Source organism: Amblyomma mixtum, chromosome 2, assembly GCF_055824585.1.
Source record: "Amblyomma mixtum isolate Tamu chromosome 2, ASM5582458v1, whole genome shotgun sequence".
Classification (NCBI taxonomy): Eukaryota; Metazoa; Arthropoda; class Arachnida; order Ixodida; family Ixodidae; genus Amblyomma; species Amblyomma mixtum.
The window spans coordinates 129,440,849-129,461,447 of NC_143013.1; the positions used below are offsets into that span (position 1 = coordinate 129,440,849).

Below are 20,599 nucleotides of genomic sequence, written 5' to 3' on the forward strand. Positions count from 1 at the left end.
GATGGATGGATGGATGGATGGATGGATGGATGGATGGATGGATGGATGGATGGATGGATGGATGGATGGATGGATGGATGGATGGATGGATGGATGGATGGATGGATGGATGGATGGATGGATGGATGGATGGATGGATGGATGGATGGATGGATGGATGGATGGATGGATGGATGGATGGATGGATGGATGGATGGATGGATGGATGGATGGATGGATGGATGGATGGATGGATGGATGGATGGATGGATGGATGGATGGATGGATGGATGGATGGATGGATGGATGGATGGATGGATGGATGGATGGATGGATGGATGGATGGATGGATGGATGGATGGATGGATGGATGGATGGATGGATGGATGGATGGATGGATGGATGGATGGATGGATGGATGGATGGATGGATGGATGGATGGATGGATGGATGGATGGATGGATGGATGGATGGATGGATGGATGGATGGATGGATGGATGGATGGATGGATGGATGGATGGATGGATGGATGGATGGATGGATGGATGGATGGATGGATGGATGGATGGATGGATGGATGGATGGATGGATGGATGGATGGATGGATGGATGGATGGATGGATGGATGGATGGATGGATGGATGGATGGATGGATGGATGGATGGATGGATGGATGGATGGATGGATGGATGGATGGATGGATGGATGGATGGATGGATGGATGGATGGATGGATGGATGGATGGATGGATGGATGGATGGATGGATGGATGGATGGATGGATGGATGGATGGATGGATGGATGGATGGATGGATGGATGGATGGATGGATGGATGGATGGATGGATGGATGGATGGATGGATGGATGGATGGATGGATGGATGGATGGATGGATGGATGGATGGATGGATGGATGGATGGATGGATGGATGGATGGATGGATGGATGGATGGATGGATGGATGGATGGATGGATGGATGGATGGATGGATGGATGGATGGATGGATGGATGGATGGATGGATGGATGGATGGATGGATGGATGGATGGATGGATGGATGGATGGATGGATGGATGGATGGATGGATGGATGGATGGATGGATGGATGGATGGATGGATGGATGGATGGATGGATGGATGGATGGATGGATGGATGGATGGATGGATGGATGGATGGATGGATGGATGGATGGATGGATGGATGGATGGATGGATGGATGGATGGATGGATGGATGGATGGATGGATGGATGGATGGATGGATGGATGGATGGATGGATGGATGGATGGATGGATGGATGGATGGATGGATGGATGGATGGATGGATGGATGGATGGATGGATGGATGGATGGATGGATGGATGGATGGATGGATGGATGGATGGATGGATGGATGGATGGATGGATGGATGGATGGATGGATGGATGGATGGATGGATGGATGGATGGATGGATGGATGGATGGATGGATGGATGGATGGATGGATGGATGGATGGATGGATGGATGGATGGATGGATGGATGGATGGATGGATGGATGGATGGATGGATGGATGGATGGATGGATGGATGGATGGATGGATGGATGGATGGATGGATGGATGGATGGATGGATGGATGGATAGGAGCGCCCCCTTTGAAACGGGGTGGTGGCAATTGCCACCATGCTCAGCTTTTCTTTATTTGTTTTTTTTTTATTTACTGTGTTGGCAATTCTCATTAAGATTCTCCATCAACTTTGCCTACGGTTTCCTACTATTCTAACCTTATGCCACATCTCTGCTTTTCAGCCACCAATCCTCCAATCGCTTTTTACTGACTTCCACTGCAGATTTATTTACATGACCATTGTTATCTTTAAACCCTAGGGCATCAGAAAGAGTGACTGTGCCTGCATCGACATCCGGATGGATACCATCACATTTGATTATGAGGTGTTCAATTGTTTCCACAGATCTACCACACACTGCACATGTGTCATCTTCTTCGTTAAATTTCTGGTACGCCCCCAACGCCCCGACGTCGGGGAGCGCACCAACGTTAGCGAGGGCGTCTCTGAAGTCTTCGACCCTGTAGGGTCGCACACGCACGTCGCCGTGCAGAAAAACCGTGTTTAAAACAACACGTCCGGTGGGCAGAGTAGGCAGAACGATCTCGTAGTCCTTATCAGCGTCGCTGGCAAACCTGTTTCCGCGGCCGGCAACGGCCGCTATCCGCGCTCCGTGGGAGCCCATGATTCTGCGACCGTCCGCTATCGCGTCTGGAAGTAGAATGATAACCACTACACCACGGAAGCGGGTTAAAGGACACCTTCGCTGATCGCTATTTCTGGGTTTCAAAAATACTACAGACTGTTCAAAATTGCTTCCGCCCGGGATCGAACCGGGGGCCTTGCGCGTGTGAGGCGCACGTGATAACCACTACACAACGGAAGCTTTTTTTTTCTTTATTTCCGAAAACAACACAACACAAAGGCTCATTTAAAATATCGCTTCTACTGCACTTCAGCTGAATCGAGTGAGGTTAAAATTTCTTCAGCTTGACGAAGTCATCCAGAAGTGTTACCCAATGAGGTGGGTCAGGTTGTTCCCGGAAACATTCCCGTAGGCAAACAGCACTTTCAATGAAGTTTTCACGTACACTGAGAATATTGATATCCGCGTGCCTTACTAGCATTCGCGTTTTCCACAAACTGTGGAGGCCAAGGAGCATGAATAAGTTATAAGGTACATCTCCGTGATCCACTGGTAAAAACCGGATGCCATAAGGGTCCAGTGGGAGTTCTTCTTTAATAGTTCTCTGTAGGACGTCCCAATGAAATACTGCGTCCCAGCAACCTAAAAACACGTGTTTGATAGTTTCTGGCTTCTTACATAACAAGCAGTCGGTTGTCCGAGGGACAAAGAGTCCATTTTCATGAAGCCAAGTTTTTACGGGCAGTGTATTACTGTGCAACTTGAAAAAGAACGTTTTCACTGCCGGCCTAACTGGCATCTTCTTCACACGTTTTAAAATATCCTGCCCTGGGACTCCACGGTAAGGCGCACGGTACAAAGGTATCGGCATCATGGTGTCAACCAGGTCTCTGTACAGCTTTTTCTTGCATACATTGTACAAGTAGTCCGGGGAAAATCCAACTTCTAAAAGCTTGTAAGACAGCACGACCTCACGCAAATATCCCGTCACAGCGCCACACATGCTTTCGCCGAACGACACTACGATTCTGGGGAGCAGTCTTTGCAGCCGTGCTTGCATCACAGTTCGCAAAAAGATGTCATTTTGGTCGCGCAGGAAAATAAAGCGTGATACAACTTGTCGCAAAAACAAATGAACCAGTCCAACGCCTCCTTTTTTGACTGGAAGAAACAGGTTTATTGGCCTGGTTTTCTCCCAGGTCGACGACCAAAGAAAAACAGCAAACACGCGGTGAATTTTTTTAATAGCGGCTCTCGATGCACAAAGCACATTCATTACATACCATATCTTCGCGATCAGAAACACGTAGCAGACATAGGCGCGCGAAAAGATTGACAGCTGCCTTCCTTGCCACGCGTCCGCTTTCTCTCTCGCCCTTGACGTCTCTTCACTCCAGTGTGAGCTGTGATCGCGATAACAGTTCGGGGGCACACCAAGGTAGCGCGTTGGCAAGCGAGACCACTGCAGTCGTGAAAAAGAATTCGGTGTAACGTCCCAATCACCGTGCCAAAATCCAGAGCTTTTCTCCCAGTTGACCTCACATCCAGTCTGATCACAGAAAGTTTCAACAACTCTCTGAACTTCAAGAATGCTGCCTCTGTTCGTGCAAAAGGCTGCTATGTCGTCCGCGTATGCAAGGAGTTTGACATCCGCGGATTGCAGCTTGAAACCCGTGACATAATCACTGTTGAGAATGGTCAGGCATAACGGCTCAAGGTGCATTGCAAAAAGCAGCGGAGAGAGCGGGCACCCTTGCCTCACCGACGAGCGGACAATGAGGCTGTCAGTGAGTTCGCCATTAACTATGATACGCGTCGTACAGTTTGCGTAAGCCATTTTCACCCCATCTACGATTACACTACCAAGGTTTGAATGCTGTAGGATGCAGAAAAGAATGCCGTGCGAAACGCGATCGAACGCTTTTGCCAAGTCTAGCTGTATCATAGCAACCTGACTTCCAAGCGCATCAACACATTCCAATACTGTTCTTGCCACATGTATATTTGTGGCTATGCTGCGTCCTCTGATGCCACAGGTCTGGTGTGGCCCAACTAACTTGTCGATTACGCTCTGCAGCCTTTTTGATAGAACCTTCATGTATACCTTGTAATCGACGTTGGTGAGACTGATAGGTATATAGGAACCCACCAACATTCGTTTTTCTATGTCATCAGATTTGGGAATAAGTACAATGTGTGAAGTAGTGAACGACGTCGGGACCTTTTTTCGATCATAGGCTTCAGTTATGACATTCAATAAAAACTGAGCAGCTTGGTTTTTAAAGTATTTATAGAAGGCAGCATTCAGCCCATCTGGTCCAGGAGTTTTCCCAGACGGAAGGTCATCTATTGCCGCCTGAATTTCTTCCAAAGTAATAGGCAGCTCAAGACGCTCCTTAACATCCTCCTCTAGAATTGGCATCAGTCGTAAAAAATTATCTTCAAATCCTTCAGTGCGCTCGCGCTCATTGCTAAGAAGGTCAGAAAAGTGCTCCGTAATAGCACGCTGAATACCTCTAGAGTCGTTTATAATGTTCCCCTCGTGTCTTATTTGCCTGATTTCCTTCTGGCAAGCGTAGCGCTTTTCATCTGATAGAGCTCGCTTCGTAGGTGCTTCGCCTGCCCATAATCTATCGTTCCTTGAGCGTACAACCGCCGCTCTGTACCTGTCAGTATCGAGTCTTTTGATCTGACATTTGACGTATTTTATTTGTTTAGTGAAAAAACCTGGCTTACTACTTTCCATGCTCAAGAGGCACTCGAGCTGCCCGTTAAGTTATTTTTCTCTTTCCTTCCGTTGATACTGAATTACGCTACTCCTTTCTATTGCTTTAATCTTCACTCGTTCTTTGAAACTTTCCCATTCGACTGACACGCTGTCTACAGGCGCAGCTAGCGCACTGTCAAAGTCTTTTGTAATTTCCTGGACAAATTCTTCGTCATCTAGAAGATTTTTGTTCAGCTTCCACAGATGCCAGTTAAAGCGTGATTTTCTTTCTTTCATTCCAAAAGTCGCACTCACAAGGCAGTGATCACTAAACGACACTGGTTTTACGGCGTATCCAGTGTAGAGCGGCACGATATCAACCGATACATACAACCTATCCAATCTTGCATGACTATCGCGCTGAAAATGCATGTATTCAGGCAGGGTTCCGGCTGAAAACATATCTCCAATGTCTTCCAAAGAATAGTCGTGCACGAAGGCATTCAATAGTTCCGCACTTTTGTCCTTCACTGGTCTACACTTTACGCGGTCAGAAGCAGCACACACACATTTGAAGTCTCCCATTAGGATCAAAACCTTGTCACAACTCAAGTTAGGCTCAATGGAAGAAAAACACAACTGACGATCACTTTCAACATTGGGGGCATAAACGCAGACTGCGCGCCAATATAAATTTGAAAACGAAAAATCGACAACCAAGAGACGACCACGTTCACACGCAAGTACAGACTCTACACTTATACCTAGTGTATTACGAATAAAAAGAAGGCATCTACCTGATGCATCGACAGAATGACACACACACACGCATCGAAGTTTGCGCGGAAAGATGACACCATGCGGTCGGTCTGGTCTTGAGAGTCTATCTGACTCTTGCACAGCTGTTAAGTCTAGGTCATTATCAAGCATCAAGCGATTAAGTTGACATTGCGGCCTTCGTGCTCCCAGCCCTCTGACATTCAAAGTTGCGACACGCAATGGGGCTTCTAGTTTAATAGCCATGCGATTAATCAAAACAATGCAATCAGCTCCATATGGCGCCTACCTCCTAAGTCGTGCGTGTGGCTCTCCTTGTTCCGCTGCGTTTGCACGCATGTGCGGCCTCCCAACGATGCGTCTGGAGGCACTATAAGCCCATTCCCCGCAGCAGCTTCCATAATCCGCGCACGCAAACGCAGAGTTCCAGGTGAGAGCACACTACGTCGGACGACGCACAACCAACACTCCCGCCAACGAAACACAACAAAACTACGGAGGCGGTTTTTCCGCCTGCCGTGTCGCAGCGTCAACGTTCGGGCGCGGCTTGAAGGACGGACGTCGGGTCCCCGCAGTTTTTGATGGTGGCTCGTCGCTGCCAGCTCCGGCCTGCGGCTTGTCGCCGACGCTTTCCTCGTGGGACCGTTTCGCAGCGGTTAAGACAGCCACATCATCGCTGACTTCCATGGTGTCGGCGTTGCGCGACTCCACGCTGCCTGGGGCTTGGAGAGTTTGTGGTGGCGTGTCCACCGTTCTATCACCTCCACCTTGCTGGGGCTCCTGCTCTACTTGTGGAGTAGCCGCTGCGGTGACGGACGCCGTCTTCTTTACGAGAGGCGTCAACGTAGGCCCTTCTTTTCTCGCTGGTTGCCCCGTTGTTTTCGCAGCCTCCTCCGCGTCCGCCTTATCCATCAGGTGCTCCGAAGCATCTTCACTGCTTCCAGGACCGGCGATGCTCGCGTAAGAACGGGAGAACTGACTGTCTTCGTGGCCAAAACGTCGGCAGGTTCCGCACCGCGGGACCTTACACTCCCGACGAATGTGCCCCGTACTTCGACAACGAAGACACAACGGAGGCCTTCCTGGAACAACGACGAGGGCCAACTCTCCTCCGACATTCAGTTGGTGCGGCAAGTCGTCAAGTTTGACGCCAGCTTTCAACTTCAGCGTGACAATTCTGGTGGTAGAGCCCTTCTCTGACACGCCGTGCACGCGCCAGCGCTCCCGGGTAACTTCGGATACCTTTCCATACGGCGCAAGCGCGACCCGCACGTCCTCGTCCGGCACGCAATGCAGCAGCCAGTGAAGCTTGAGGCGCACATCTTGGTTTGCCGGGTCAATCACCAGACACCGGCGTTTCTTCACAAGCAGCTCACCGACGCCTGCAATCTTCTTCACTGCGTCCGCATCCTTCAATGTGATGGCCCAAACGTGGCTCATGCGATACGCCCCCAAGGCGATAACGTCTGGGAGCAGTGAATGCTGAGCCAACGCGTCACGGAAATCTTCCAGCCGGTACGGGCGGGCACTAATATCCGCGTGCAAAAAAACTGTATTTAAAACAAAACGCCCTATTGGGAGACTTGGCAGTACAACCTGATAGTCGTTTTCCTGGCCCGGTTACCGCGGCCAGACATGGCCGCTGAAGCCGCTCCTGCGGAGCCCTGCATCCTGCGTTCGTTCACTGGCGTGGCCGGAAACAGAATCATTACACCACGGAAGCGGGTTAAAGGACACCTTCGCTGATCGCTATTTCTGGGTTTCAAAAATATTACAGACTGTTAAAAATTGCTTCCGCCCGGGACAGAACCGGGGGCCTTGCGCGTGTGAGGCGCACGTGATAACCACTACACCACGGAAGCGGGTTAAAGGACACCTTCGCTGATCGCTATTTCTGGGTTTCAAAAATATTACAGACTGTTAAAAATTGCTTGCGCCCGGGTTCGAACCGGGGGCCTTGCGCGTGTGAGGCGCACGTGATAACCACTACACCACGGAAACGGGTTGGGGGCCAGCTTCGCTGATGGTTATTTCTGGGTTTCAAAAATATTACAGACTGTTAAAAATTACTTCCGCCCGTTATCGAACCGGGGGCCTTGCGCGTGTGAGGCGCACGTGATAACCACTACACCACGGAAGCGGGTTAAAGGACACCTTCGCTGATCGCTATTTCTGGGTTTCAAAAATATTACAGACTGTTAAAAATTGCTTCCGCCCGGGATCGAACCGGGAGCCTATCGCGTGTGAGGCGCACGTGATAGCCACTACACCACGGAAGCTTTTTTTTTTCTTTATTGCCTGACTTCGGCAAGAACCACAATACACAAATACACTTACGGAGCACAATGAGCCATAATTAACAACACTATCCGCCTGACGGGGCGTGGCTTCGTCACGTTAAAATTCTTTAAGCGTCACCAAAGGCTCGACTCTTTCGAGCCACTCGGGAGCTTCAGGAGCAAGTTTCTGACATTCAATATACCTATGCATGCACTCCCGAAAATAGATGCGTGCTGGCCGTGCATCAGGATCGCGATTATATCCTGCCATTCTTGAGCGCCAAATACAATGGAGGCCCAGTAGCATAATAAGGTCGGATGGTGTCCCATCCTCACTCTCTACAGGCAAGTACCGAATACCATTAGAGTCCAGCGGTAATTCATTTTTTAAAGTCCTTTGTAAGATGTCCCAAAAGTGTACCCCCTCCCAACAGTGCGAAAAAACGTGGTCTATTGTTTCTGGTTGTTTACAAATTAAACAATGGGATCCCCAAGGTAGAAATAAATGCTTCCCTTCCAAAAATTTCTTTACTGGGAGTGTTCCGGTATGTAATTTAAAGAAAAATGTTTTTGCACTTGGTGGCACCTGCACCGCCTTTACACGCTTAAGTACGTCGCGTCCCAGGCCTCCATTGTATAAGGCCCTGTACATAGGTTGTGGAAGAACTACATCACACAAATCCTTGTACAACTTCTTCCTGTTAACAGAAGATAAATATTCATACGAAAATCGAACAGACAGGAATCGAACACTCGCGACAACCTCTCTAAAGTAACCAAAAATACGTCCCGAGAAACTTTCGGTTGAGACAACAAAGTCCGGCAGTGCATTCCCGAGCCTTAATTGGCATGCAGTGCGCAAAAACGGATCGCTTACATCGCGCACAAAACAAAATATGCTTACAATCTGCCGCACAAATAAGTGTCCCAGACTCAGGCCACCGTCCTTCACCCGCCTAAACAAATTGGTCCGGCTGCAGCGTTCCCAGTCCGCAGCCCACACAAAAACGGCAACGATCCGGCGCAGTCTCTGTACGTTCATCCTTGCACAATGCAACACTTGCATCACGTACCACAGCCTAGACATAAAAAACAGATTACACACTGTGGCCCTTGCGAAAATTTAAAGATGTCGCCCTTTCCACCTCTCCACCTTTTCACGCGTGGCTTGCGTCTGGGCTTTCCAGTACGAATCGCTATCGCGATAACCATCCAGTGGGACGCCTAAGTACTTTACTGGGGTCGTCACCCAGGACACGTTTGCAAAATTGCCGGCCTTCGTTGGCCATTCTCCGTGCCAAAGCCCCAGGGACTTTGACCAATTCACTTTACTACCGGGGACCTTGGTGAATTCTTTTACGCATGCCACGGCCTCGGTCACACCTTCCCGGTTCACTGTGAACACCGCGACATCATCCGCATAAGCCAGCAGCTTAACTTCTGCCGCCTGTAGCTAGAAGCCTCGAATTTTTTCACTTTCCATGATATTCAAACATAACGCTTCAATGTAAATGCAGAATAGAAGAGGGCTGAGGGGATAACCCTGGCGCACCGAACGCTGAAGGCTAATGGGGGCCCCCAAACTCTTATTTACGATTAATCTTGTCGTGCAGCCCCGGTAGGCCAAGGCCACTCCCTCGCAAATAATGGACCCTACATTCACATGGTCGAGTATGCAGAACAAGATATCGTGCAAAACACAATCAAATGCCTTCTCAAGATCTAGCTGAAGGATGGCTACACAGCTATTTGTGTTATCACAACATTCCAGCACACACCCCTCGCTCTATGAATATTGGAAACAATAGAGCGTCCCGTGATCCCACACGTCTGGTGCGGACCGACTATATCTTGAATTACTGACTGTAGTCTACGGGCTAAAGTCTTCATGAAAACTTTATAATCTACGTTTGTGAGGGCGATAGGACGATGTGCTGTGACCTGCTTTAACTTTTCTGCTTCATCGGATTTAGGGATTATCACTGTATGGGATTTACCATAAGACGGGGGCAATTCATTTACTTTGTAGGCTTCATTATACACTGCTGTCAGTACTGGCACTATTTCGTGTTTGTATGCTTTGTAAAAAGCCGCGCTTAACCCATCAGGTCCAGGAGATCTTCCCAGGTTCAAATTTTCTATCGCGTGCTCGACCTCTGACGCAGTTTTCGACAGCTCCAGCCTTTCATTCTGTTGGTCATCTAATCGCGGTAAAGCACCAAGAAACTTTTCCTTGAATGCGCACACATCCACTTCTTGCTTCGCAAGCAACCCGTGATAATATTCAAGAAATGCCTGCTGGATATGCCCGCTGTCCCCAGATAACGCCCCGCCCCATCCAATCTTTTCAATGTGGTTTCGCTGAGCGTGCGTTTTTTCGATTCCTAGAGCTCGTTTTGAAGGTGTCTCCCCAACAGCTAAATCTTGCACCCTAGCCCGCACAAGTACACCGCGATAGCGTTCTTCCTCGAAGAGTTCAATTTTGTGTTTTATTTTTCTAATGTCGTCCATCCATTTGCCTGGCTGTTCGCTTTCTTTTTCGAGAAGTTTAGCCAGTAAGGATCTTAAATTATCCTCCTCACGCCTCTCCTCTTGGCGTATACAGCTTGACCTTTCGATTGCTGCTATCTTTATTTGTTGTTTGCACAGTTCCCACTGCTGCCATACTTTCAGTTCTCCGCTCGGCTTTAATTTGCTGATTTCTTCGTTTACTTTCCTGCTAAAGATGTCGTCTGTAATGAGCTTATTATTTAACTTCCACATCTCCCAAGAAAACTGATTTCCTCGTTTCTTTGTCCCTATCCCACACAACACTAAACAATGATCAGAAAATGATACCGGTACTACACTGTAGCTACTGCATTTAGTAATAACGTCCTGCGACACATAAATGCGATCTAGCCGCGCATGGCTTGACCGCTGAAAATTTGTGAACTTCACACAACGCGTGCCTTCTAAACATTCGGCCACATCATCGAGGTTGCACGTGTCTATAATTTCTGAGAGTACCTCAGTGCTTCTGTCCCTAAACGCCCGTGCACTGGTTTTGTCACAGCCTCCGAGGACGCAATTGAAGTCGCCCATGACGGTCAGGGATTTCTCACAACTGAAGTACCTTCGTACGTTTTGAAAAAAGGCTGTCCTCTCATCCACCGCATTTGGGGCGTACACACAAATGATGCGCCAATATGTTTTGTTGTACAGGAAGTCAATCAAAACAAATCGACCCGATGGACACGCCGTATATGCCTGAACCTCAAGTCCCGGTACATTCTTTACAAAAATGAGACAACCCGCAGACGTGCCTACAGCGTGGGCTGCTATTGCAAAAAACCTAGACGTGAAACGTCGCACCATGCTCCCGGTCTCTTCTTCCCCGCCAATTTTTGTTTCCTGCACTGCCAGGACGTCAATGTCATGCTCAATTAAAAGGCGGTACACCTGGCTCTGCTTTCTTGCTTGACAGTCCCCTGACATTAAGTGTACCGACTTTTATGGGGAACGCATGAGCCATTTTCATGCAGAAGAAAGAGGCCGGGAACATGGCGCTTACCGTTCGCGTCTAGCGCTTGGCTAGATGACATCATTGACACCGGAGCCATCCGGTGCTGGTGCCAGGCCTGGCTGCGGGGGCGGTTTTTCGAGGGCTCTCCTCTCCGTTGACACATTTGGTCGTGGCCGGATGGAGGACCGCCGTCCTTGGGTCGTTTTTGCCGGCGGCTCCTCGACGCTGGGGGCTTCCGCCTTGTCTCCTTCGGTTCCGGTCTGGGCGTGTGGCCGCTTCGCTGGAGCAGGGACGCTGGTCGTGCGCGCGCCGCTCTGGTCAAGGTTCTCCTCGGTCAGAGTCGCTGGCTCGGTTTCTGGGAGCGCCGGCACGCTTGCTTCATCACTCGACGCCTCCGTCTCCTTTTTAGAAGGTTCCGCCCCTTCAGGTTTCCGTCCGGCATCGCTGCTGGAAGGTCCCGAAGAGCCCGTCGAGCTTCTTGCTTTTCGGGTTCCTCTATGCCTTTCGCAGATTCTTCGGCCTCGACTACATCCATGAGAAGTTCCGCGGAGTCGTCTTTCGATGCACCGCCCGTAGCCACCGCGTAAGTGCGGACACACTCGTAATCCGCGTGGCCGTACCGCCTACATTTCGTACAGCGGGGAACCTTGCATTCACGCCGCACGTGGCCCGTACCACGGCAGCGCAAGCACTGCATTGGACGCCCAGGCGCCACGACAAGAGCCAACTCCCCGGCAACACGTACCTGGTGTGGCAGGTCTTCCACTTTCAAGCCGGGCTTCAACTTCAGTAGGACAGTTCTTGTCGCTGAGCTCTTGTCATTGACGCCCTGTATCCGCCACCGCTCACGCGTAACGTCGGTCACTTTGCCAAACGCCGCGAATGCCGTCCTGATGTCGTCGTCGGCCACACCGTGAAGCATCCAGTGTAGCCGCAGCTTTACCTGCTGGTCTTCCGGGTCGATAATGAGGCAGCGGCGTCTCTTAATTTGCAGCTCGTTGAAGGCGCGCAACTTCTTTGCTGCCTCCGTGTTCCGCAGGGTAACCGCCCACACGTGGTTGATTTGGTACGCCCCCAACGCGACCACGTCGGGGAGCGTACCGGTCTCGGCCAGGGCGTCACGGAAGTCCTCGACCCGGAACGGCCTCGCTCGCACGTCGCCGTGAAGAAAAACGGTGTTGAAAACAACACGTCCTGTTGGCAGTGTCGGCAAAATAATCTGGTAATCCTTATCACCGCAGTCATCGATCCTGTTTCCGCGGCCGTCAAAGGCCGCTATCGCCGCTCCGCTGGAGACCATGACCCTGCGATCCGTTCAGCTCGGCTGCCGGAAGCACAATGACGTGATAACCACTACACCACGGAAGCGGGTTAAAGGACACCTTCGCTAATCGCTATTTCTGGGTTTCAAAAATATTACAGACTGTTGAAAATTGCTTCCGCCCGGGATCGAACCGGGGCGTTGCGCGTGTGAGGCGCACGTGATAACCACTACACCACGGAAACGAGTTAAAGGACACCTTCGCTGATCGCTATTTGGTTGGTTGCTTTATGGGGTTTAACGTCCCAAAGCGACTAAGGCTATGAGAGACGCCGTAGTGGAGGGCTCCGGAAATTTTGACCACCTGGGGTTCTTTAACGTGCACTGACATCGCACAGTACACGGGCCTCGAATTTCTCCTCCAAAGAAATTCAACCGCCGCGGCCGGGATCGAACCCGCGTCTTTCGGGACAGCAGCCGAGCGCCATAGCCACTGAGCCACCGCGGCGGCTGATCGCTATTTCTGGTTTTCAAAAATATTACAGACTGTTAAAAATTGCTTCCGCCCGGGATCGAACCGGGAGCCTTGCGCGTGTGAGGCGCACGTGATAACCACTACACCACGGAAGCGGGTTAAAGGACACCTTCGCTGATCGCTATTTATGGGTTTCAAAAATATTACAAACTGTTAAAAATTGCTTCCGCCCGGGATCGAACCGGGTCCTTGCGCGTGTGAGGCGCACGTGATAACCACTACACCACGGAAGCGGGTTAACGTACACCTTCGCTAATCGCTATTTCTGGGTTTCAACAATATTACAGACTGTTAAAACTTGCTTGCGCCCGGGATCGAACCGGGGGCTTGCGCGTGCGAGGCGCACGTGAGAACCACTACACCACGGAAGTTTTTTTTTTTTTTATTGCCGACTTCAACGTTCACAAAAATGTGCAATAGATAACACGTGTCAACCAAGCTTTGGCTGACACGGTATGTTAAATTTTTTTCAGTTGCGTCAAAACGTCAAAGACATCAGCCCATTCTGGCGGTTGAAGGAGTGCTCGATGCACTTCTCTTGCATCCTTTATCTGCTTTTATCTTTGGTATGGGGAAATTCTACTCAGAAGAATGTTAGCAGAGTATACCTTTAGCAAAAAAGGTCAATCTGTTATTTTGAAAACATAAACTATTATTCTCATACTAAAGGACTATATAAACGTTACAATATTGTTCCTGTACATAATTTATATGACTACTGTTTATGTGTTAAGAAATGTGTCAATATTATCCAGCACGTGTTTCTGAAGCTAGCTGATCTTAAGGCCAATATACCTACTTACAGACTTCGGCACCAAGAATTGTGGCATGTTCCAAGTTCTAGAACTCAATTCGGTTGCCAGGTGTTGTGTTCCACAATGCCACGACTTCTAAATACCTTTTGTACCAGCAACGTACAATTATAAAAATGCAGCTTGCGTTCCATCAACACCAGGCTCCTCTCATAACTTCTCAATGTAAATGAATGGTGGAAGAGTGATCTGTACCATGTGTATATTTTTGTTTTTGTTTTCTTAATAGTTTTTCGTCTACAAACTAACAGAGTATGAATTGATATGTGATTACTTTGTGTGCTGTTTCGCTGTACGCCATGTACAGGGGGGCGCCGGCGCATTTCAAGCGAAAATTTTTTCGCTTTTTTCCGGTGCCTACCCACATCTTTTTGGTGTAAATAAAAAAGAATGAATGAATGAATGAATGAATGAATGAATGAATGAATGAATGAATGAATGAATGAATGAATGAATGAATGAATGAATGAATGAATGAATGAATGAATGAATGAATGAATGAATGAATGAATGAATGAATGTTTTTACTGATGATGTGCAAGTGTGAAGTTTAAAGAAAAAGGATTTCACTGATGGCGATACTGGCATCTGCGCTCAGCACACTCATCCCATACCATATCTTTGCGGCAAGGAAAATATTACAAAGAGTGGCACGTAAGAATATGGACAATTGTCGTCCTTGCCAAGCATCGGTTTTTTCCTTGACTTTCGCTGCTTGCTCATTTCAGTACCGATCAGGCTCTCGGTAACAGTGAAGTGGTACTCCTAGATATACTGTCGGAATGGTGGACCAGCGCATTCGGGAATAGTAGTCGGGCGTGACTTCCCAACTGCCATGCCAGTACCCGTAGCTTTTTTCCCAGTTGATCTGAGCCCCAGTGGATCTACAGAATTTGTGTACTACATCTGTGGCTTCACAAACACTCTCTCTATTTCAACAGAAAACTGCAATGTCATCGGCATATGCCAAGATTTTCACTTCCGCTGACTGCAGCCTGAAGCCCATTATGCGGTCGTTATTCTGGATAGCCAGGCAAAGTGGCTCAAGGTAGGCCGCAAATAGCAAGGGTGACAAAGGACAACCCTGCCTCAAAGAAGACCGCACTTGCAGGCTCTCTGTGAGGTCTCCGTTGACAACAATTCGAGCTGTACAATTTGCGTAGGCCATTTTCACGCCCTCTGTTATTATCTCGCCCACATTCGAGTAATCTAATATGGCCAAGAGTACTTCATGGGAAACACGATCAAAGGCTTTTGCCAGATCCAGCTGCATCATCGCCACTTGGTCGTCAAAAGAGTCGCAGCATTCTAGTACGGATCGCGCTACGTGTATGTTAGTGGCGATGCTTCGCCCCTTTATGCCACATGTCTGATGTTCCCCTACCAGCATGGTTATGACTCCCTGCAATCTTTTTGCCAGCACCTTCATGAATATTTTGTAGTCAACGTTGGTGAGGCTTATCGGACGATAAGAGCTCACCAACAGGCGTTTTTCCGGATCATCAGTTTTTGGTATGAGCACAATGTGTGAAGTTGTGAAGGACATGGGAACACGTTTTGCTTCGTAACACTCGGCAAATACTTCCAGCAGGACAGGAGCTATCATAGCTCTAAATGTTTTATAGAAAGCAGCCCCCAGGCCGTCTGGACCAGGAGCTTTACCAGTTGGTAATGTGTCTATCGTTTGCTCTATTTCGTTCACGGAAATCGGTTGCTCAAGACGCGTTTTCACTTCTTCGTCAAGTTTCGGCATGAACGGTAGAAATTCACTGTAAAACTTTTCTTCAGCTTTTCGCGAATGACCCAATACGTCTTTGAAGTGGTCACAGATTACGCGCTTGATAACACTGCTGTCTGCCGAAATATCTGCGCCGGTGCTTATTTGTCGTATTTCCTTCCGGCATGCGTATCGTTTCTCATCAGACATAGCACGCTTTGTTGGCGTTTCCGCTGCCCACAGCTTCTCGGACCGTGCACGAATAACTGCCGCTCTGTACTTATCAGCGTCTATTCTTTCAAGCTGTGTTTTTACATCCCTTATTTCATTAAAACATGTTCCTGGTTCAGCGCTTTCTATACTGATCAGGAATTCAAGCTGATCGCGAAGCTGTGTTTCGGTTTGTTTCTCTGCGTACCTCAAGGTGCTAGATTTATCAATCGCTCTTATTTTGACAAGCTGCTTAAACTCTTCCCATTCGGTAGCGTTGTTCACCCGTTGCACTGCAAGTAGCTTCTTTAGCTCTTGCGTTACTTCATTATTAAATCCCTCGTCTTCAAATAATTTAGAATTAAATTTCCACAAGTGCCAGTTGAAACGAGTTTTCTTTTGTTTATTTCCAAAAGTTGCTATTACTAGGGAATGGTCACTAAAGGGCACAGGTTTTACTTCGTACATTGTACATAGAGGTACCAGCTCTGCTGACCCATACAGTCTGTCTAGCCGTGCATGGCTATTTCCTTGGAAATGAGTATACTACGGACGGGTACCATATAAGAATACATTCTCAATATCCTCTAAATAGTGGTCGTAGACCACTTCTTTCAAGACGTCCACGCTTTTGTCTCGCACCGAAGCACCATTTGCACGATCTGCGGCATGACAAACACAATTGAAATCGCCCGCTAACACCGGCACCCTGTCACAGTTTAAATATGTCTGGAAGCGCTCAAAAAACATTTTCCGGTCGGTCTCTACATTTGGCGCATACGCACAAATAACCCTGAAATTCTGGCCGCAATGCACAAAATCAACGACAAGAAGTCGGCCGCTTTCACAGGAGAACAAAGACTGCACAGTGATACCATTGTTATTCCGAATGAAGAGAACACAGCCACATGAGGCACCAACAGAGTGACGCACACATACATCGAAATGCGTACGGAAAACAGACACCATTCGATCCGTCGCCTCCTCACTTTCAATCTTAGTTTCCTGAATTGCTACTACGTGCAGATCGTTCTCTAGAAGAAGGCGACTCAACTGGCATTGTCGCCTTCTTGCCCCGAGGCCTCGTACATTCAAAGTTGCTACACACAGTGCTTCCGTGAGATTGATCGCCATATCGAGTGAAAAAAAATCCCTTATCGCATGGTGTCTACCATCACGCCCGTACCACAAACCACCCACGCCCCAGCTCGGGTTCTACAGTGCAAAACTACGGAGGCGGTTTCCCCGCCTGCCGTGAGTCGGCCGGAATGTTCGGCCCCGGCTTGTAGGACGCTCGCCTCATACCTGGCGTTTTAGGAGGAGGCTCATCACCCCTACTGGCATCCTGCTGCGGCTCATTGCTTGCGCTGTCATCATGCGCCCGTTTTCCGGCCGTGACACTGGTTGTTGGTGGAATTTCCATGGGCTCAGCCACATTACCGGCGGCGCTCACCGGAGAGTCCCCAGGCTTTGCAGTCGCATCTCTCGTCACGACATCGTCAGCCTGTGCAGGAGCTGGAGGCGACTGCGCCGGAGTGTCAACCGGGCGAAGTTGCGCTTCCAACTGATCCGCCCGAGGAGCAGCCGACGCGGTCTCGCTTGCCACTGGCCCGCTCGCCGCTCTCGATGCGTCTTCCGCATCGGCCTCATCCATAAGCAGCTCTGTCGTCTCCTCACTGGTCGATGGTCCGGTGACGCTGGCGTACGTCCGAGCGCACTGGCTTTCCTCGTGCCCGAAACGACGGCAAGCACCGCAACGTGGGATTTTGCCCTCACGCCGAATATGGACTGTGCCGCGGCAGCGCAGGCAAAGGGGAGGCCTGCCCGACACGACCACAAGCGCAAGCTCTCCGGCTACGCTCACCTGGTGGGGCAAGTCGACCATCTCGACGCCGGCGTTCAACTTAAGCGTCACCAGCCTCCTAGTTGAACCATTGTCCGACACGCCTTGTGCACGCCATCGCTCCCTTGTGACGTCCGTCACCTTCCCGAACGGAGCGAGGGCAAGCCGCACGTCTTCGTCCGGTATGCTGTGTAGGAGCCAATGTAGCTTCATTCGGACGTCCCTGTTTGCAGGATCTATCACAAGACATCGGGCACCTTTCACTTTGAGCTCACCGATGTTGATAATCTTCTTCACAGCGTCGGCGTCCTTGAAGGTTACGGCCCACACACGACTCATGCGATACGCCCCCAGGGCGATAACTTCCGGCAGAAGCGAAAGTGGAGCGAACGCATCTCGGAAATCTTCCACCCTGTAGGGGCGAGCACTGATGACCCCGTGCAAGAAAACTGTGTTCAAAACAAAACGCCCTGCAGGCAAACTAGGCAGTAGAACCTGGTACTGGCTGTCCGAGCCAAAATTCGTGTTTCCGCGGCCAGACATGGCCGCTGTAGCCGCTCCGACGGAGCTAGTCATTACAAGTCCGTCACGCTCGGTGGCCGGAAGTGGAATCCAGTCGCACCCAATTATTCTCAGTTTGCAGAAGTCGTTAAGGCACAGAAGTTCATCTAATGAAAAAAAAAGAGGAAAGAAAAACTGATACCAACCTCGAGCCGCCAGTGAGGATTGAACTCACGACCGCTGGTTTACTAGACCAGCGCTCTACCACTGAGCTATAGCGGCGCTTTTGTTGTCTTTACTACCTGTTTCAGGCGCTCTCGCAGATGTACAGTGTAGTCCATGTGTAAGCGAAGCACGCGCTTTCTGCTTTGCCGAGTCGCACCCAATTATTCTCAGTTTCATCTAAGTTCATCTAATGAAAAAAAAAAGAGGAAAGAAAAACTGACACCAACCTCGAGCCGCCAGTGAGGATTGAACTCGCGACCGCTGGTTTACGAGACCAGCGTTCTACCACGGAGCTATAGCATTTTTTTTTTATTGCCTGGCTTAGACACAAAAATAACAGTAACACACGCAAACATATATACACAGCGATCAAATAGCCTGTACCCACAAGGGGCAGGCATTGTCATGTTAAAATTCCTTGAGTACCGTCAAGGGCTCCAGTCTTGACAGCCACTCGGGAACACAAGTTTGTAATTTCGCCGTATCCAGCCATATCTGTACGCTTTCTCGGAAATACATGCGTGCCGGTCTTGCATCTGAATCGCAGTGATAACCGGCCATTCGATAGCGCCATATACTGTGGAGGCACATTAGCATTACTTGGTCTAATGGGACGTCATCTTGGTTATCCGTTGGCAAGTATCTAATGCCATGAGCATCGAGTGGCAACTCTTTTTTGAGTGTCCTTTGAAGCACATCCCACAAATACACCCCCTCCCAGCAATGAAGAAACGCATGATCTATTGTCTCCGGCTGTTTACAAATCAGACAGTGGGCTCCCCACGGAAGGAACAAGACTTTTTTCTCCAGAAATGATTTTACCGTCAATGTACCGGCGTGTAACATGAAGAAAAATGTTTTTGCTCCAGCTGACACACTCTAAGAACTGCTACTCCTCCATTAAGAGTAAAAGAGCCTCGCTACTCCTGCAGGTCTCAATCTACTCTCTCTACAAACGAGAAAGAGTGAAAGGTCCTCTTCACTCCTCTTGACAAAAGAGTAAAATGGCATTTCCACTCCTGCGTACTTCAAGGGAGTTCAGTGCTTGTTTTACTCCTCCGCCCTTACGGCCATACATTCGTAAGGGCGCGCTAGCTTCTCGGGGCCGGCCTGCCAGCCTGGATGCCGGCGTCAGAAAAATGCACTGGTATTGTTTGTTCACGACCAAAGCTCTGGGATAGAGTATCATTAGCCAATGTCGAGTTGTTGGTAGAAGCGATAACAGCCATACAAATTTCCTCCCATAGCCGCTTTGCTGCTGCTCTGGAGTTCGCCTGGCCTCTGCTATAGCTCCGCTCCTGAAGGGGTCGCGGAAACCGAGCATATATTTATTTCCCTATGACGCGGGGTTCAGAGTAAAACGGTGCCGAGGGTAGCACCTAAGTGCTGGCCAGTTTCGAAGTGCATTCAGCTACAGCATCTATGTGAAATCGGCTAGGTTTAGCGACGACAAGGGCAGCCAGCGAGCAGCGCACAGTTCGTCGCCCGGCGCGACCGCGGGCGGCGTCGTTGCCGAAAGCTCGGCTCGCTCAATGATTCGCTCCGTAGCTTGCGAATCGCGCACGCAAGGCTGGAAAATCGAGCAGCGACTGGCCTGCGATTGAGCGAGCCTTTATGCCCACGTTTGCAGCACAGGTGAACAAATTTAGCACACATGTATGCATGGAATATCGGCTGCGTTGCGGCGATTCTTAAGCTCGTCCTCGACGCCATCATCACCGTTCGGGTCGACCCGAGCATATCTTTATTTCACTACGAGACATAGTTCACAATAAAACGTACTTACAATGCAAAGAGTAGCACCTCAGCGCTAGCCAGTTTCGAAGCGCTCTCAGCTCTGGCATCGAAGTGAAACCTCCTAGGCTTAGCTACGAATACGGCAGCCAGGGAGCAGGCCGAAGCTCGTCGCGCGGCGCGCTCGCGAGCAGCGTCATTGCTGAAAGCTCGGCTCGCTCACAGATTGGCTCAGAAACTTGCGAATTGTACTCGCAAGGCTGGTAAATCGAGCAGCTAGCGGCTGGCCTGCGACTGAGCGCACGTTCGCTGTACAGG

General features: G+C 49.6%; 1 protein-coding gene and 10 non-coding genes across 11 annotated transcripts; all 11 read right to left on the minus strand.

The window, feature by feature from the left end:
• Positions 1-2,342: 2,342 nt before the first annotated feature.
• Positions 2,343-2,415, minus strand: TRNAV-CAC (transfer RNA valine (anticodon CAC)). Its single transcript has one exon. It is a non-coding gene; the product is annotated as a tRNA-Val (tRNA).
• A 5,033-nt stretch (positions 2,416-7,448) lies between these two features.
• On the minus strand, positions 7,449-7,521 carry TRNAV-CAC (transfer RNA valine (anticodon CAC)). Its single transcript has one exon. It is a non-coding gene; the product is annotated as a tRNA-Val (tRNA).
• Positions 7,522-7,587: 66 nt separating this feature from the next.
• TRNAV-CAC (transfer RNA valine (anticodon CAC)) lies at positions 7,588-7,660 on the minus strand. The gene has a single exon. It is a non-coding gene; the product is annotated as a tRNA-Val (tRNA).
• A 66-nt stretch (positions 7,661-7,726) lies between these two features.
• Positions 7,727-7,799, minus strand: TRNAV-CAC (transfer RNA valine (anticodon CAC)). Its single transcript has one exon. It is a non-coding gene; the product is annotated as a tRNA-Val (tRNA).
• Positions 7,800-7,865: 66 nt separating this feature from the next.
• Positions 7,866-7,938, minus strand: TRNAV-CAC (transfer RNA valine (anticodon CAC)). The gene has a single exon. It is a non-coding gene; the product is annotated as a tRNA-Val (tRNA).
• Positions 7,939-12,877: 4,939 nt separating this feature from the next.
• Positions 12,878-12,949, minus strand: TRNAV-CAC (transfer RNA valine (anticodon CAC)). The gene has a single exon. It is a non-coding gene; the product is annotated as a tRNA-Val (tRNA).
• Positions 12,950-13,261: 312 nt separating this feature from the next.
• On the minus strand, positions 13,262-13,334 carry TRNAV-CAC (transfer RNA valine (anticodon CAC)). Its single transcript has one exon. It is a non-coding gene; the product is annotated as a tRNA-Val (tRNA).
• A 66-nt stretch (positions 13,335-13,400) lies between these two features.
• Positions 13,401-13,472, minus strand: TRNAV-CAC (transfer RNA valine (anticodon CAC)). The gene has a single exon. It is a non-coding gene; the product is annotated as a tRNA-Val (tRNA).
• A 66-nt stretch (positions 13,473-13,538) lies between these two features.
• Positions 13,539-13,610, minus strand: TRNAA-CGC (transfer RNA alanine (anticodon CGC)). The gene has a single exon. It is a non-coding gene; the product is annotated as a tRNA-Ala (tRNA).
• Positions 13,611-17,206: 3,596 nt separating this feature from the next.
• On the minus strand, positions 17,207-18,397 carry LOC149360883 (uncharacterized). Its single transcript, XM_089569415.1, has one exon. The coding sequence runs from the start codon at positions 18,395-18,397 to the stop codon at positions 17,207-17,209; it is 1,191 nt and encodes a 396-aa protein (XP_089425541.1).
• Positions 18,398-18,532: 135 nt separating this feature from the next.
• TRNAT-AGU (transfer RNA threonine (anticodon AGU)) lies at positions 18,533-18,604 on the minus strand. The gene has a single exon. It is a non-coding gene; the product is annotated as a tRNA-Thr (tRNA).
• Positions 18,605-20,599: the final 1,995 nt, after the last annotated feature.